This window comes from Prionailurus viverrinus, chromosome B3 (genome assembly GCF_022837055.1).
Source record: "Prionailurus viverrinus isolate Anna chromosome B3, UM_Priviv_1.0, whole genome shotgun sequence".
NCBI classification, from domain to species: Eukaryota; Metazoa; Chordata; class Mammalia; order Carnivora; family Felidae; genus Prionailurus; species Prionailurus viverrinus.
The window spans coordinates 12,554,311-12,573,299 of NC_062566.1; the positions used below are offsets into that span (position 1 = coordinate 12,554,311).

The window sequence follows — 18,989 nt, forward strand, 5'->3', positions numbered from 1 at the left end:
ACAAGAAAATATTTAGGAAAAGAGGCAAAGTGCTTTGAGGAGGCACACGTTGAGGAGAAGAAATGACAGGACACAGCAATGGTATCCAATTGTGGCTACACAGTGAAATCATCTCGGATTCTTAAGAAAATCATTGGCGCCTGGATCCCACCCCCAAACATCCTGACCACACTGAGAGTGCCACTTGGGCTACTGGGATTTTTTTTAACCTGTCCCCACCCAAGAGGATTCTAACGTGTCGCAAAGTTGGGAAAGCACTGGGATAAAAATTATCTTGGCTTAAACCAAAGGCGCACAGAAACGAAATGTCCAGGTCGCTCTGCTAACTCTCCTCGGGCTCGAAAGAATACATTCCATCGTTTACCTAAATTATAACCTCCACGCCTGGGTGCATAACACCTTACGTAATTCTAATACCACCTACCTCTCCAGCATTATTTGCCAAACAGGTCCCAGGATGCCCCAACTCGCCGCCTTTGCGGTTGCTGCCCTATCCTGAACTGCCCTCTTCACCTTCTGCTTTCTGAGTGTTTCTGGAAACACTTCGAGGCCCATGTCAAATGCCACCCTGGGATCTTTGTAATCAGATTATCTGCCTCTTTCTCATGCCCGTGGCACATTCCTTTCCCTTCCCTGGGAGCACCTTGCAAGTTCTGCTTCTGTACTGTTGTTGGTATTTATTTTTATCATATTCCTTTCTTCTCTGCCTCTCTCTGACTCTTCCCTCCTTGCAGGGGTGGGGAGAGCTGGTGAAGGGCTGGAACGAACGCTCTTCCTAAGTTTCAGGGTGCAAAACAAAGAATTGAGTTGTTGCTGGTGGGCACACCTGGTGCAAAGAGCTGTAGGGGCGTTCATCACAAGTGACGATGACCTAAACCTTTTTTGGTCATGGGTGGGGAAGGCCCATGAGAGAACGCAACTCCCACCAAGACAGGCAAGAGTCTCAAGCACCCCAGCTAAAGAGAGAACCCCCAAGGAGCGCCCGGGTGGCTATGTCAGTTAAGCACCCAACTGTTCATTTTTGGTTCAGGGTCCCGGGGTTGTGGGGTCAAGCCCTGCCTCAGGCTCTGAGCTGAGCAAGGAGTCTGCTTAAGATTCTCTCTCTCTTCCTCCCTGCTCATGGTTTCTCTCTCTCTCTAAAGTAGTAGTCTCTCTACTTTAGAGAGAGAGAGAGAAAGAGGGAAAGAGACAGACTCCAAGAAGCAGCACATAGGAATTAAAGGCTGGAAGCCCAGCATCCTCGGAGCTTACAAGGGCCACTGATTAGCAGTGGGATGTGAAAACTCACAGCCCCATCTGCCCTCCCTTGTCATCGAAAATGTTAATAGCAGGCGGGGGCCTGAAGCATCCTGGAGCCTGGAGGAGTCCCAAACACCGGAGCAATGACAGGCATCCTTTAAAGAGCCCCCACCGGGACTTCAGGTTCTATACAAACTTCAGGTAGTCAGAAATGTGTCATCTACATCCCTACAAATAAAAATCAGTCTTAGTTCTCAGCTGCCTTTAAGGGCATCATACTTTTCAGTGGCCACACGACTGAAAGGTAATCCCCTCGTATAACCATTCCTAATAAAAATTACACTCTCCTCCCAGCTTTCATCTCTATGTATATCACTTGTTCAGCCTGGGGGAGGGGAGGAATGTGTATCTTTAAGCAGCAGGAAAAGTTGCTGATACCGACCTGCCAAAGGAAAAGTGCTTACCAACACGAGGGATCCCAGAAACACAAACCTGGAGAGAAAAAGAGCTGTGCTAAACTTCACGCTAAGATTTCATGTAACAAGAAGTAGCCAGCACCCCAAAATGGCAGAGCCCCAGCTTGATGTACAAGTGACTGGGGACACTGTGGGGCACAGTGGCAGCCTTCTTGGATTTGTGGGGAGAAAGAAAGTTTTTTTTTTTCCTCGAGAATCAGTGTTCCCAGTGGGGAGGACAGTGTGCTTTTCCAGGATGGAATGAAGGGCTGCCCTCTCTCTTTAGCTGTATCAGATGATGGAATTTTAAGAATTTAAGACTGACCAAGAGTTAGTCTGAGAAAAGCAGGGAGGCTATAAAGAAACCCTTATGGGGTAACTCTATCCAGTCGGGGCAGATAAATCAGCAAGGACAACCTTTCCCATGACCTTCCCACCTCTTTCTTTCCTAAATGATTTCCCCAAATTCTCTTTGGAAGGAATTCGCTCTTTAATGAATGTCTCCTTTTATTGCAAAGCTTAAAGCCGGGCAAGAGTTGTATTGAAAGGGAGTATGAAGAGAAAGGTATGTATGCAGAGGTACACGCAGGCTAACTTCTAGAAAGAAACCGTAGCAAGAAACATCAACTCTTGTTTACCTGGTAGCGAAAAGCCTCCAGCTAGTTTAAAAGCCCCCTCACAAAGCATACTTCTGCAGAAGGCAAAAAATTCTACCAGTAGCGTAAATCCTGTAGGCTAATTGATAAAACAATTTTGTGACTCATGATTTCTGTGTAACAAAATGAACTATCCAGGCTCCTCCAGATCGCTTACGTTCCCGTATATAGTTTATCCGTGAACAACGTGGGGGTTAGGGTGCTGCACTCTGCATAGCCACCAACGCACACGTAATTTTTGACATTCCCCACACTTATCTTACTAACAGTCTACTGTTGACCAGAAGTCATCCTATCAACAATTGATTAACACATATTTCATATATTATATGTGTTATATACTGTGCCCCTATACCAGAGTCAGCTGGGGAAGATGTTAGTTAAAAAATTATAAGGAAAATAACATTTACAGTACTGCACTGTATTTATCCAAACAAAACTGTGTATAAGGGGACCCGCGTGATTCAAACCACATTGTTCAAACCAAGGGTCAACTGTATTTTAAAAGACAGAATGGTTTTCCACAGTGTGTAGCATCCTGAGGTAGATAAGAGTCATGTAAATGATGAGTAAGCACCTTAGACCTATTTCTATTGCTTTCGGCACAGAGGGTCCCCACCAGCACCCCTGTCTTGTAGACACGCAGCCCGTGATCGACGGATCACAACACACTTTTCCAAAATAGCAACGTCCTGCGGATGGAGTCATGCGTCTGTGAGACCCCACCTGAGGACATGGGCCATCTCGCAGGTAGCGTCGGACCCGCAATACCTTCGCTTCCTCCTAACAAGGGCCCTCACGTTAGTAACGCGGAGTCTTTTTTTTTTTTTTTTTTTTTTTTTTAATTTTTTTTTTTCAACGTTTTTATTTATTTTTGGGACAGAGAGAGACAGAGCATGAACGGGGGAGGGGCAGAGAGAGAGGGTGACACAGACTCGGAAACAGGCTCCAGGCTCCGAGCCATCAGCCCAGAGCCTGACGCGGGGCTCGAACTCACGGACCGTGAGATCGTGACCTGGCTGAAGTCGGACGCTTAACCGACTGCGCCACCCAGGCGCCCCAGTAACGCGGAGTCTTAAAAGCACGCTGCTTCTTTTGCAAAAGGAGGATGTCGGCTCATGACATTCGGAGCACTTACCCCTCCAGCTGCTCCTCTCCTAAGATCTGGCGAAGGTTTTTGAGGAAGGACAAGGAGACCAAGGCGTGGGAATGGCGGATCTTCACATAGCCTGTCACCACCTCGATGAGTCCCATGAAGTTCTCCAGCTCCGAGGCAATGTTATCTGCACGAAGAGGGGGGCCGCGTTAGCAAGCGTTCGTGAAGCATGAGGATGCCACGCTCGGCTTCCCACAAACGTGTTTGGAGAACGATTCCGTGGCAGGTCGTGGTGCCACTGAGAGGCTCAGGCCGCTGGTGCAGGAACTTGCCATCCCTGTCAAAAACGTACTTCCCTGGGCTTGACTTTGAACAACCTCTCCTGGGACAGGGCCCCACAGAGTCAGGGGAAGGAGACTCTCTAGAAGGCTGGGTACCATAGCTCCCGGGCTGATTAACAGAATGTAAAATCATAAATACCAGACTGCCAATTAGCGAAGGCTGACAAATCTGGGGAATGTCTTTTAATACGCTCTGTCAACAGACAGTGCTGCCTCCACAGTACAAGGGCATGACTAAATAAACAACGTTTTCTCGGTCTCATTAGGAACTGCCTTTGCTGCATTTCTAGTTCCTAAGATACAGGGATCTATATTTAAAGGGTCCATCTTACTAAGATTGGAAGAAAACACACCAAAATGTTAATGATGGTTATCTGCTGGTGATGTTTAAAAATTCGTTTCTGTGCTTCTGTTTTTATAATGCACACATATGATTTTTCTCTGTTTTGTATAATGCACATATGATTTTTTTCTGAGCGTTTTCATAACGCACACATGATTTTTCTCTAAGTGTTTTTTATAATGCACACATATGATTTTTTTCTGAGTGTGTTTATAACGCACACATGATTTTTTTTTCTGAGGGTTTTTTATAACACACACGTATGATTTTTCATAACGAGAGAATAGTTGGAGAAAGAGCTGCTACTACTACCTATGTGAAAACAACATAATATATCAATGGTGTATTTCCTGTAATCTTGTTATAAACACAGGAAGTTGCCTGCAGTTGATATTTCAAGGAAAAGATCCTGAATTTTAAATGTGGGGCGGGATGCATGCCTGATATGAACATTTAAAAAAAAAAAAAAAAGAAGAAGAAGGTTTGGTACTTAAAGGGTATGTTCTAGGGATAAGGACATGTTTTCAAAAATTAAGAAATCTAGTAAGAGCCAAAGGAATAAAGCTTTAGAAGCACCTTAAGAGTAAGAAGATTCTAGCCAGAGATGCCAAGCTATCTCTGTGGTGGTTGTGTCAAAAGTGTTATGAAAAATCAGGGGTTTCAAAAACTCCAAATGGACTGAGCATAAACATGTCTCTGCCATCTAGAAACCATAAGAGCTCTGCTCACTCACCGAACACACAGTATTAAGGACAAGTAAATTCACAGAATAAATAAATCAGTCTTTTTTTTTTCTCCATCTGTAAAGATTTCTCCCCAAAAGGATTTAGGGAACCTCGAGGTGTTCTTACTACTTTTATTCTAGTGTAGGCAACGATCATCAGTACCTTGACTGAGTGGTCCCAGTGATGGAGAATTTAAGGCTAGAAGCCATTGTCAGCTGAAGATCAGAAACGAAAATATCACAGAATAAGTCCATGAGTAATGCTTCTGCACACATGCAATTACCAGGAATGCCATCTACTCCAAATGATGGCAATCTTACGGGGTGAAGATTGAAGCTTTGATGACACACACTTGTATTTTTTTTTTTCCGGCTCTCCAAAGTAAATTAGGAGATTAACCACTCTTTGGACTCAATAAAATTTCAAAGTGGTATCATTAAACTCTTCTCTTTGTTCAGTCTCCTCAATACATTCAAGTAACCAAAACTCTTTGGACTTGGAGCCACGTGATCCCGCTCCAGCTGCAGGCTGCAGAGTCATACCTTCGGTCTACCAGCCTCTTCTGGGGCTTGTGTGTGTTGGGACCTGCATCTCCTGCAGGGGCGATGGGACTAACAGAAAGACGAGTGGCGACCCACAGCGTGAATCGACACTGAGCCCACGGCTAAAAAACAGACTGCCTTTCAATCTGTTTTTTTATCTTGAAGGGAAACTCAAAAAACAGGTGTTGGGCACGAGGCTTATGCACCATGTTGTTTTTCTAGGCCCGTACTGCAGTTGTGAGGCACGGATGGGAAGGAAAGCCATCAACAAAAGGAAACCAAGGGATCCAGCCATCTCTTCCGGGGGGATGGAATACTTACTGCCTCGGCGGATATTAATGAGCAGATTGCCCTTGAAGATGGTGCATCCTTGGAGCATTTGAGCAGAGGTAACAGAATCAATGGTCTTTGTTTTCTTCTCCTCCTCGCAGACCTTGGGGCAAGGACCTTCACAAGGGATGCAGTACATGCTGTTGAAGATAAAGAATCAACCAAGAGAACTGAGTCAGGCTCCGTGCATTAAAAAAAAAAAAAAAAAAAAAAAAATCAAGAAGGCACGCTTTTATTCTGGTTGTTTTTGCGGCACATGTTACAAAATGCAGCGGTTCTGAAGCACGTAAGTGAGCACGCCACATCTCATCCCTAAGCCACCCAGGATAAGCCACTCAAGTTTCAACCAAAGGGAGAAAGTGCCTACAAAGGAAAAGCGTGCCTCTTGTTTCCAGACAAAGTATGTGGTGCACCCTTGAGGCATCCTATCGGCTGGGGAGCCAGCTGGTTCCATGTGGGAGAAAACAGCCTGGAAGAAAGGACACATTCGCTGCTGGCTCCTGTGGAAAATGGGGCCGCTCTCCGATGTTGTGGCCTTCCCTGGCACAGCCTGGGAGACTGCACAGGGAGAGCACAGGGCCAGCGGTGTCTCCGCCACAAAGGGGAGACTAACTCTCGAGGCCCGCCTCCCAACCAAACCCAGTGAGGGATTCCCAAAGGCATGTGGAATAGCACAGATCCATCATTTTCTTGCTAAAGCACAAATGAAATTATGTCTGGACGGTGTTTTGCAGCAACTTATAAATGGATCTGGGTGGTTTTCTCCGCTGTACACGCGATGAAAGCGAGGAACTTGCACTACTTTGTAATGAACTCCTGTTTCAAATGCTATCCCAAACATGCTGCTAACCACCAAGATTCGGGGATCAGTGAGTGAGACTGGCCCTTCTCCTGATCACCTACGGTTGTTTAAGAAACAGCGGACAAAATGCTCATCAGGTTGCTGAACCACAGACCCGGGATCAAAGTGGGCTGATTTCCAAACAAAATAAAAGGTACAACCTTATGGAACATGTGTGTAATAAACAGAATGGTGAACTGATGAGCCAGGTGTATTTCCAGTGTTGTTCTTGAATGGCCTTTTCAACTTCATGAAGGTAAGTAAAAAACATTCAAGAAAGCAGTTGTAACTCTCTTCTCATGAAAGGCTTTTTTTTTTTTTTTTTTAATGGAACTTTCCTGCATATCTAAGGCAATGGCGCAGGAGTTTGTTTTGTTTATAAGCTCATAGGTAAACAAAATTTCCCTGTTCTTTTCCCATTTCATGTCAGGAGAATGCCAGGCAACGTTTCCCAAGGAGCTGGGCCAACCCCAGAAAGGCAGATTTCTCTTTCCTGTAACATCACACACAACATTCTTACTTCTACCGTGGGTAGTAGCTTCCCTTCAGCACTTTTTGTTGGTCTTTTATTACTTCTAACTCACCTACACACCATATAATACACCCACCCTCCCTTTCAAAAAACCTTTTTTTTTTCTTCCTGAAATAATTGAGGATTCACAGAAAGTTATAGAGTACAGAAAGGTCTCCTGGACCCCTCACCTAGTTTCATCATCTAAAGGTTACATCTTCTATAATAATAATGCAATAGCAAAACCAGGTAATTAACACTGCTACAATGTACCTATAATTCTGTGTGTGTCATCTTGTCTCTTGTGTGATCTTCATGCAGTCAAGTTACAGACGTTCTTCACGAAGCTCTCCCATACAGCCACCCTGTCCTCATTTCCCTAACTCCTTCCTGGTGACCACCGATCTGTTCTCCATCACGGGAATTTTGTCATTTTTGAGACTGTTATATAAATGGAGTTACATAGTATGTGACCTTTTGAGACTGGCATATGAGTCTCTGGCATAGTATGAGACCTTCTGACACACAGCATAACGTGCTTGAGATCTATCCAAGTTGTTGTGTATTTCAACACTCTGCTCCCTTATATTGCTGAATTATTCCTCCACGGTATGCATGTAACACAGTGTGCTTAACCATTTACCTACTGGGGAACATCTAAGTTGTTTTCAGTCTTTGGCTATTACAAATGAAACTGCTATGAACAACTGTGTACCTGTTGTTCTGTGGACGTATGTTTTCATTTCTCCGGGATGAATGTCCAGTAGTATAACTTCTAGGGTCGCGTGTTAAGTGTATGTTTAGTTTTCCCTGACGTTTTATTCAAATAGCAATTTCTGAACCAAACACCTTTGCTAAACTGTCTAGGAATCATCTAGCACTTTAAAAATGTTTTTCTAAGGAAGTGCTCTGATTACATGTTTATAGATTAAGCTTCCTTGAATCCATTCTGGTACGGAGAGGGTATAAACAGCATTAATAAATATTTTAAACTCAGTGTCAAATAGGCCTTAAAGGCTGAGAGGGGTATTTATTCTTTCTTGACGGTGTTTTATCTTAAAATAGAAGAGGTATATCTGTAGCTCTGAACAGACTATAAGGGCTGGTAGGGAAAATAACAGCTCGATTCTTTGAAAACGCACTGCAGTGGGAGAAACAACACTGTTGAAATGCTTAGCACTCCCTTCCTTCTGGCGCACTACATTGCAGGACGGGGTACCCCGAGGACAAAGATGGTGCCACCCCCAGTTCTTGCACCAGCTGCCCTATCTCCATTCCCACTCCCACGGAGGAAGCATAGCTGCGCCTCATGTGGGTTCTAGGCATTGCCCAGGGCACTGGGAAAGCCCTCCTAAGTTCTAAGTCTGCCAATAAAAGGGGAATAAAATGTGGTAGACTTAATTCTGGGTGGAACATGTATACTTTAGAGCTCATTGTGAGTCCCTGGCACACTATCTTTTAGTTAAAGCCATTATAACAGGTGAAAAGCTGTTCTATGTCTAATATTATGAAATCATGTCAGTTCTAGCTTTGTCTTGAAATTAAGCCTAGGGTATAAGCCACATCTCCAAATATTACACTGGAATACACAATCCCCTTTCGAAAGACTTGCTTGAGGGGTGCCTGGGTGGCTCAGTGGGTTAAGTGTTCAACTCTTCGTTTAGGCTCCCATCCTGAGCTCACGGTTCATGGGTTCGAGCCCTGTGTCTGGTTCTGCAGTGACAGGGTGGAGCCTTCTGGGATTCTTGCTCTCTTCTCTCTCTTGGCCCGCACCCCCAACCACCCTCGTCCCCGCCAGCTTGTGCCTGGGTGCTCTCTCTCTCTCAAAATAAATAAATAAAACTGCTTGATGCAGTTACCAGAAATAGACTGCAGCAAAAAGCAGGTGAGTTGCACATTCAAAATTAGTGTTTACTTTTCTAATAGTATTTTTTACTTGCAGAAGATTGCTACAGAACCCAGGCACCTAAGGGTCTCCTGGTGCTAAGCTAATCATGGAGGAAGCATTTGGCCCACTGCAACTGAACTATTCTTCCCTAAAAGTCCTCTGCTCTAACAGGAGGGAAGAACAACCCCATATCCCTAGTCTTCTTTTGATTCCAGGGCTATAGTTCCCTATTTTACAACAATGCTATTATTGCTTTTTGAAAAACATAAGCCAACAACAAATTTACAGAAGCCCGGTGGGCATGCACGAGGGGGATGGTCTCTGCTGTGGACAACTTCTTTGCTTCCCAAGTGAAGTCCCCACGTTCAGGAAGGAAAACGAGAGAGATGGACAAAAACGAGGGAAGGTGATGGTGGAGGAAGCCAGCGAGCGAGAGGAGCAGGTGCTGACGGAAAACACAGGTTACTTTATAAGCTGCCGGTTAGTCTGGTGCTGCTAGCATGGGCACAGGATGGAGCTTGTGTTATCGGACTTTTGGGCCTGCAGGCTGCCCCAGGGATGCTGGTCAGGGCTTGGCTTGGCTTGGCTTGGCTTGGCTTGGCTTTCCGCCTGTGCTCCCAAAGACTTCACTGGACCTGTGCCGAGTGGCAGGAAGTGGGGCAGGGCCATCCTAAGTCTACAGCCCTCCCAGGTCTCCCCCACACCCCAGCACGGCCTGGATGGTAGCCTGGCAAGGGCAGGGAGGGGAGAGAGTGACCTCCAGGCCGTACCTAGGCCAGCAAGTCAGGTACTTAATTTCAAATGGCCAGGCAGTACACTTCCACGACAAATGCAAGCCATTTATTATTATTATTATTATTATTATTATTATTAATTATTATATTTATCATTATTATTACTATTATTGTCCAACTGCTCCTAGAATCTCCTACAAAATGTCAGCTATGCCTGTCCTCTCAAGTGGATCCATCGCTCTTAACCTCCCGGGGTTCCCACCGCCCAGATGGAACAAGGGCAGCGCCAACCTCCCTGCTCCCCGGGGGGGGGGGGGGGGGGGGGGGTGAGTGGGGGTGGATGGAGGTGGGGGTGGGAAAGCGGGGACTGCGGGACTGACCTCTGACTCCCGTTCCGGATGAACCCCGAGGGGCACTCCTGCATGCACTCGCCGTCATGGATCACGAACCCCTCGGAGTCGCTGCTCTCGGCGCTGGGGATGTTGGCGCAGAAGTCGCGGTCCACGCAGCGCCAGCCCTCAAAGCGGTAGGTGTTGGGCGGGCAGGTGGGCACGCAGACGCCGGCGTAGTAGTAATGCCTGCAGGCCACGCAGGCCGTGTCGTTGTCCGGCGCGCTGCAGCTGCCCAGGCACTCGGGGTGACAGCACTCGTTGCTGTCCGTGCACGCCCGCTTCCCGCACGCGCTCGGGCACACTGTGGGGGCGGAAGGGACAGCGTGTGAGACTGGCCGGGGCTGGACAGCCTCCTCCGGGCCTGGCCTGCATGGTGGCCGGCCCCTCCCGCCTCCCCCACCCCATCCCCACCGGATCTCTCCAGTGACCGACAACCTACCACCCACCCACCTACCTGACCGCCCCGCTCTGCAGTCCCCACTGACTTGCAATGACAGTATTACAGACCCTAATCACACTTTGATCAAGGCAGGGAGAATATACTCTGTATTTGGAGTCAGGAGACCAGGTTTAAAGTCCAGCCTCTCCTATTTGCTCCCGGTTTGCTCCTGATGAGTCATTAGCTTCTCTGACCTTGACCCTCTCTCTTTTCTCATCTATAAAACGAGGGTAGTAATAGCCACATTAGAAGTTTGCCCCAGGCCAATGTGATAATGTGGTAGCCCTATGGGAACAATACGGTGTATTATTCCTTTAAAAAGCATTATGCGCTGTTCATTCTGCATTTTGAATGTATTTCTTGAATATCTTAAAAAGCCTCAGCGTGCAGAAATAGTTATTTCAAAGATTATTTTATTATTTATGATATTAAGAGTATCTTAAAATCGTTTAAAAAATCATTTACTTTAAAAATGATTAACCTAGAATATAGTAAAGACGATACTATTCAGGTTTACAAAATGGCTTTAGAGAAGTTTGTGTCTGCTTGGATATCAAAGGTCTGATTCCAAAAAATGATGGTATTAACTTACTCCCGTATCTTAACCTATTATATAACTGAGAGGACCCTGTGTCTGACTGTTTTCCTCAAATACAAAAACAAAACAAAACAAAGCAACAAAAAAAGGGTGGGTGGGCAGTGTCTCTGAGTCTGGAGGATTCACAGCGTATTAGAAACATTCTCCTTTGAGCCCCTCTGCTCAACTTAAGTGAAAGCAGTGTCTAAAAACCAGAGATCCACAATTCATGTCCCAAGCAGATGAGCTAGCATTTGTCTCCATAACAATGCTGTAATGATCACACTCCATGGGGCTGTTAGCCTCACTGGCAGATAAAATATAAATCAACAAAAATATGAAATCTGGTTTGTATTAGATGTCTCCTACTTTTTCTTGAGCTGGGAAAAAACACAAAATTATTTAAATATGTATATTATTGACTCTGACATATATTACTTAGTGAAGATTCTATTGTTTTTCCTTATAGTCAAAATATGTACTCAAAATAGTATCAGAGATCACAATTAAGAAATGAAAATATATAGGAGATCTAGTCCATTTGCCTCAAATGCCCTCTTTATTAATACCTTCATGTGGAACGCCCCCACACCCCTCCCAGGTCCCTTCCTACGCATAGTGCATGTACATATAAATATCTACAAAAAAAGAACAAACCATTCTGAAACCATTTTTTGGCATAATATACCGTGGATTCCGTAATCACTTAACACCTGCATTGCATCTCACAGTATAGTGTAGGTTATAACCTGTCTCCTACTATGAGACATTCTGTTTACTCCCAACATTTTATTATTACAATGAACACTGCAATCTTCATGAGAATCCTTAATTATTTCCTTAGGATCAATTTCCAGAATTGACCTCGCCAAGTCAAACTATGCTCTGGAAAGTTTGTGCCAATTTACACCCTACCAGTTGCATCCAAGAGTTCCTATCTTACTGCAAATAGGTGAATTTAAAAATGGACATCAGAACTTGGACATTCAAATAAAAACTGTCACCTCTGAAGAAAACGGACAAATTCTCAGGATACTGTTGAGCTTCTTAAAATAATTTTGCAAGCGTCTCATTTGAAATCATCTTTTGGCAGAGACGATAAGTTGCCTTCCGTTACTTATTCTTTTCATCTATTTTGGTAATAGAACCTTGAGTTTTTAATTGGGCATGTTGCCCCCAAAATGTATCTAGATATTACCTCTCCTAGCCTCTCTTGTAGTTAGAAGTGACATATGTCCTAGCCAGTGAGATGTAAGAAAACCTTTTGGCTAGAACTTACTGGAAGATTCCTTAAAACAGAGTGAGCATGCCCTCCCTCCTTGCTGGCTGGAATGTAGGATCAATGCATCAAGCTCAAGCAGCCATCTTGGACCATGAGGTAGGCCATTAAGAAGGTAGAACAAGATAAAATGATCTTGGTCCCTCATGACCGTGGACTGCTTACCTCTAGACTTCTCCAGATGAGAGAGAAGTAAACTTTTATCTTATTTATGTGCCTGCTATTCGTTAGATCCAACTGAAAAAATCCCAACTGAGATGCACACCTTCAGAGCTACTTACAAGCAAAGAAGAAAACCATTCTTGTTGGTTTATGTCATTTTTGTTTACCAGGATTGCCTCAATGACTTCTGGCTATTTCTAAAAACTAAGCTACCCAACAAATAACGAGAAGTAACTATCTCTAAGCACACCAACAAAGTCTGTATTATAGATAGGAGTTCCTAAAATGTTGAGATACAAATATTGTCTACCAAGGAGATCATCTTGAAGAGGGTAACACTAATTTGAATTTATAAGCCTTGCATATCTGTAGTAAATGCACACAGACGTGTGCGTGCACACGCGCACACACACAGGTTCTGTCATCAGCTCTCACACATGAACATATCTAATAATAAAATAGGTTAAGAGACTATTTAATTTCAAATATATCCATTATGGAGGTAACCTCAAGGCTCAAGATCTAAAGAACAAACAAACTGTGTATCTTTGGTTCAGGTTTTTTAAACTAGTAACAGGAACAGAAGGCCATTTATCCTTTAGCTATCTACCTGTTTAGCAAGTGTTCATTTAGCAACGTGCTGCACCTGTGTGTCAGATGTTGCCCTCAAGGAATGGACAATATGGCAGCTGAGTACAGGGGCGAATGGAGGTGCATGGCATGCCCTGGGAACCAGGGAAGGTTTTGAAGAGGTACTGAGGCTAGAGCTGCAAGATGAAAGATGATAAGGATGAGAATAAAGAATAACACAGATGAAGGGCACCCGGGTGGCTGTCGGTTGAGCATCTGACTTCAGCTCAGGTAATGATCTCCTGGGTTGTGAGTTCGAACCTCATGTTGGGCTCACTGCTGTCAACTTGGAGCCCACTTAGGATCCTCTGTCCCCCTCCCCACCCCCCGCTCTCAAAAATAAACATAAAAAACCCCCTGAGTCCCAGAAACTGGGACCAGTATCTGCTCGCGAAACCCCCTTTCCCTCGCTTATGATTTAAATAAAATGCTACATAAAATCCTAAGTAGCAGACGTTCACAGTAAATAGTATTAGAAACTCAAGAGCATTTAAAACAATAGAAAAAATATCCCCATGCACCGGCTGGTAATCAGTTATACCCAAATGCAAATGTTGCGCATTTCCAGTATGAGAAAGAAAGAAAGAAAAACCCTGACAAAGTATCTGCAGCTTTATTTTGCATTCCATTCCCCATTCCAGTGGAAATAGCATCTCTGGGCAGTGGTCCACCGAGACCCTTCAAAGGAGTGCATTACATGGAGCGGCACGGTCAGTCAGTTCTTGCCACAAGCAGCACACAGGCTGGGGAATTAGGGTTTTGTTTCAGCGACGGGAGCTACTTCAGAAGGAATTTCAGAAAAGCTTAAATTAGGTAAAATCATGTTATTTATAGGCAGAACAATTCCTCTTAAAGGGATCACAAATCAAGGGGTTCCTTTGTGTTACATGATCCAAACTGCATGCCACATATTGAATACTCTAGGGGAATAAAAACGGGGTGTGATGGGACAGAGGAGAAAGGAGAGGTCACTTGTCTTCTGGAGGACAAACTCTAAATAAGAGGCTGCTCCAGAGACGGAAGCTGGTGTTCCCCCAGCAGCACAATCAGAGGATTCTGGGAGGCAGGAGAACACTCAGGAAGTTCAGGATTAGAGAGTCCTGGAGTCAGCCCCAGAAGCCTGCTGTAAATTTTGTCTCTTCTCAATGTATATAAATATTATTAGTGTTTAGGACTATTAAGGGATTTCTTGAAAAGCCCTGGGCAGTGCGTCTCGCCAGCAGATGGATGGCTGCTCCACACAAATGCCAAAACTTAAAATTTAGTACAGTTACCAAATTTCCAATTACGGAGCTGTAGAAGAAAAAGAAGAGAGCCTCTTCCCTGGCTTTCATGAATAGGAGCACACCTAACATGATTAAAAGGCATTTCAGCTTTTCAAAATAAGAGGAAAATGGAAGCTGCTATAAGCTAACAAACACACAGGGAGAAAAGCAAATTTATTTTGCCCACGAGATCCTTCTATTCATTGGGATTCTCAGAATGACCAACAATAAAAACAAAAGCCTATCTAAACTGCTGGAAAAACTAACGACATGTCCCACACCAACCACTAAAAGGATTAATTTGGGGTCACGGCCACATAAAGATGAGGTGTTGCATTTAAAAGCTCATTCCCTTCATTTTGGGGGGCAGCAAATAAGTCACATATCAGCCTTTAACTTCTTCCCTCCCTGGTGTCCTTGTACTTATTAAGTTCCTTCTAGTTTTTAGTGTTTTGTTTTTGTTTTTGTTTTTTACATTTGTTTTTGTTTTTGCCAGTCAGTTCCTTAACAATCTTTACCAAAGAGAAGCCATTTTAAAACTGATTATGAAGTGTTCGGTTGGAACTGAAGGTGGAGAACTCAACCTCTTCTCACGGAACAAAAAATTGAAAGGGGGCCATTTTGGAAATTATTTGGGATAAAATTGTGACAAAGAATAGAAATAGTTCATGGATGTTTGAGTGAGGTCAAACTTCTGAGTCAAAACACAGGCTAGTTTCAAGACATCGTAATTATTTCTGGGTTACCCTCTGTGACACATGCCTTTCCTGACTGACATGCATCCTTATGCATAAAGGTGAACCACGGCTAACTCCAGGAAAATGCACTTTAATTTCCAAAGTGCATAAGGGACATGCAGGGGCAAGAGAAATTTTATGGTTTTCTCATCCTGCTAGGGGAGGAGTTGACTCCATCAGATAGAATCGTGAGCAGGGGGAGGGGAGGGACGCCAGCTGGGTGAGCTGAATGCCCAAATCCATTCAAGGCTGTTGGCATTGTCCTCCAGGGAGCACTCAGCCACAGGTGAGGGGATGAGAAAGGCTCCTTTGGACTGTTAAATATCAGCCTTAGGAGCCAGGCCCTAGGCCAGGTCCTGTAGACACACAAGCACAGGACAGCCAGCCCTCCTGGGGCTCCCCACCCTGAGGACAGGCAGTGGGAGTACCAAGAGAGGCAAGCAAGGGACCAGTGAGGAGGGCTTTACAGGAGAAGGGACTGCCAGGAGCTTGAAAAGCCAGCAGGAGCTAGCAGGTGCATGGGGGTGCTGGCAGAACCGATGGGGAATGCGGGCCAGGAGAACCAGACTCAGGAAGAATGTGTGACTGACCAAGGCTTTGGGGACTGCAGGGGTACAGGAGACAGAGAGGAAAGATGGTGAGACCCAAGTTAGAGAGAGGTGAGAAGGGCCTTTTAACCCACAAGTAGGAGTTTGGAGTACTCTTAAAGAGGAAAAGGATGCTATTTAAGGATTCTAAGCTGGGCATCACATGAGCAGATGTACATTTTAGAAGGATCACTCTGGCTGCTATATGGAAAACAGAAAGGACGGGTGACCCATGGAGTCACGGTTGCCATCACCGTGCGCCGTGACAGTGGTCCAGATCAAAGAGGCAGTGATGCGGATGGGGAGAGCAGGCAGCTTGAAGATACATCTGGAGAATGTGGGAAGTGTGGCGAGCTTTTGTTTTCGGAGGGACAGAGAAAGATCAGTTCAGTTTGGGATGTGTTGCTTGGTGTATGCCAGATGCTCTCACACTGTAAAATAATCTTCAATCTGTCCTCCCTTTTATCCTCATGCATACTCCTCCCCACCCGTCACCCCAAGCAAAGACCTCCATCAATGGGAGCAGAGTGTGAGGAACATCAAGGCTTCCCTGGCTCAGGGAGAGCTGCTACATTTTATCCCAGTGTATTAGTCTGGGCTCTCTAAACAAGTCAGCTAGCGTCAAAAGCAGGCTTATGGGAAAATGCTTAGAAGCCATGAAATAAAACGAAAATACAGCTGATACAACTATGTATGAGCTACACACATACCTGTGTGTGTTTATACATACATATACATATATATATACACACATATATATGTATGTGTGTGTATGTATATATATATATATGTATGTGTGTGTGTGTGTGTGTGTATATATATGTGTATATATATATATATATTGCACATATTTATAGTAAAGCACAATTTCCTCAAAAGGAAGACAAGAAGAATCTACCTATCAAGTTTCTTGACATCCTGAGAACTGGCTAATGGAAAACTCTGGAGAACCACTGCCTGGAAATCCCAAGCGGAGCTTAAAACAACTGGCAGACGAGCTTCTGCCTGGAAGACTGTCGTATAAGCCAAATCAGTTACCCGTGGCAAAAGAAAGTTCACGTGGCAACCGGTATCTTAAAACGTTCCCCATAGAAAGTCACATTTGCAACAATGTTTCTCTTAAGGCCAAAAGAAACCTCCTCCTGTACTAGAGAAAACATTGATTGCATTCAGGTTAGATTCCTGAAGATACTCGGTCTTCTCTGTTGGATCCAAGAGCATTCAGCGTGCCCACTGAAGGTTCTTTCTGAACCTGTCAACACAGTGAGCCTCATTTTCTCCCAAATGTGTACCAAGGAGTTCCTCTTTGCAATCTGAAGCGGTTTTCAAGACCCAGTTTGGAGTCTGCTTCTTTCCTAACAGGAAGGCCCCTGGACAAAGCATCCTTGTGTTAACATACGAACTTTCTGAGATACGGAGGTTTGTAAGGGGGGGAAGAAGTTACATACTTCTTCTCCTTACTACTCCCTCCCTGTTAACTGTCTTCTTGCACCTTCCACTCCATCTAAAGGGTCCACTCTGGGGCATGCAACAGCAGGCAGCCTTGTGCAAGAAGCTTCTAGGGCCATTAGATCTGTCTCCAGTTCAGAAGCGACAAGTACTGTGGTCACATTCACCCCTTTCATCCAAGCACAGAGCCTTAGAGCTGAAAGGAAGTTTAGAGGTCATTCATCCCATGCCTGTCTCAGACACTTCTCTGCAAATGTCTAGGGGGTTCTTCACCTTAGAGAAAGTGCTACTCCAACAGCCAGACAGCACCAACCTTGATTAAGTTCTTCTTTATACCCAATGAGCGTGCATTTTCCTCCTCCTTGGCACTCTCCCCAGGCCCCATTGGGTGTCTGATACTCAGGGTAAGCACAGGCTTTCTTCTTTACAGGTCAGACTTTTTTTTTTTTTAATTTTTTTTTTCAACGTTTATTTATTTTTGGGACAGAGACACAGCATGAATGGGGGAGGGGCAGAGAGAGAGGGAGACACAGAATCGGAAACAGGCTCCAGGCTCTGAGCCATCAGCCCAGAGCCTGACGCGGGGCTCGAACTCCCGGACCGCGAGATCGTGACCTGGCTGAAGTGGGCCGCTTAACCGACTGCGCCATCCAGGCGCCCCTACAGGTCAGACTTTCAAATACTCAGGCTCCAAATTCCAACACGGTGATCCTGGCCTCCCTCTGAATGCTTTACTCAGTCACAGCTCACGTAACATACATGAGTACCACTGCTTCTCAACACCTGCCCCCAAACCTACTCTTAACACGGCGGTAGTAGATGGGACAGTGTGGAATGCCAGGAGACTAGAAGACCAATGGTGGTCTTCTGTGACCAAGGCAGTATGCTTGGGGTGATCACTGCAACTCCGAAATAACTATCATTATTGTGCTGAGATAGCTCATTCTGAGCTACTATTTGCCTAAAACTCCTGTCTTCTTTTTCAGATCAAAAATACTTGTTTGAGTCTTTCTTATATGGATGCAATTTTGGTCTAAATACAGGACTCTCTGTTAACATAAAGTTGACCTTCACTGAGCATTTTCACAGGCCTGACAATACACACCTAGTACCTTGTATACATTAATTTAATCTTCCTAATAATCACATGGGGTCAGTATCATTATCCTCATGGGTAGATGACCAAATGGAGGCACAGAGATTTAATCACCGTCCAGGGCTATTCATGTACAATTTCATAATTGTTAGGTTGTAAAGCTGGGCTTCAAACCTAGATCTGTCAGACTGTTGGTGGTAGCCTCTTCACCCACTCTGTTCCACGGCGGGACTATGTTTCAGCCAGTCTGTGTCATCTAAAAGGAAAGGGCTAGGATATGGTTCTTGTGCCACTTTTCTTTTTAAGCATGCTTCCATCATGAAAAAAAATCCCAAGTCCCAGCACCTTTTTCTCCTCCCTGAGGTACACCACGTCATCAGAAGGAAGGACAACACCCACGAAACATGACACTCTGGAAAAGGGACAAGCATCCAGGTGATATTACGGAGATAACATGTCCCCACGAAGCCTTCTTTGTTTATTGAATTATAGCAAATAGAACCCTCAAGGACATTTTTTCCAGCACAAATTTGCAAGGCTGAGCCCTGTCAGATGTACCATTAAATGTCATTGCTAAGTTGCAATACTGAAGTAACAGCTCCCATCATGGAGGGCACTGAGTTAGCACACATTCTGTGGGGCAAATGCAACTATATATAAATGACTGTGCTCTCA

At 44.7% G+C, this 18,989-nt stretch overlaps 1 protein-coding gene across 2 annotated transcripts in view; it reads right to left on the reverse strand.

The window, feature by feature from the left end:
- IGF1R (insulin like growth factor 1 receptor) overlaps positions 1-18,989 on the reverse strand; it is a 309,638-nt gene that overhangs the window by 64,033 nt on the left and 226,616 nt on the right. For both annotated transcript variants that reach the window (XM_047862425.1, XM_047862426.1), the window contains exons 3-5: positions 10,082-10,394; positions 5,719-5,867; positions 3,489-3,633 (exon numbers count right to left, since the gene is read on the reverse strand). In XM_047862425.1, coding sequence (XP_047718381.1) covers positions 3,489-3,633; positions 5,719-5,867; positions 10,082-10,394 — 607 coding nt within the window. The remainder of the gene's footprint in view (positions 1-3,488; positions 3,634-5,718; positions 5,868-10,081; positions 10,395-18,989) is intronic.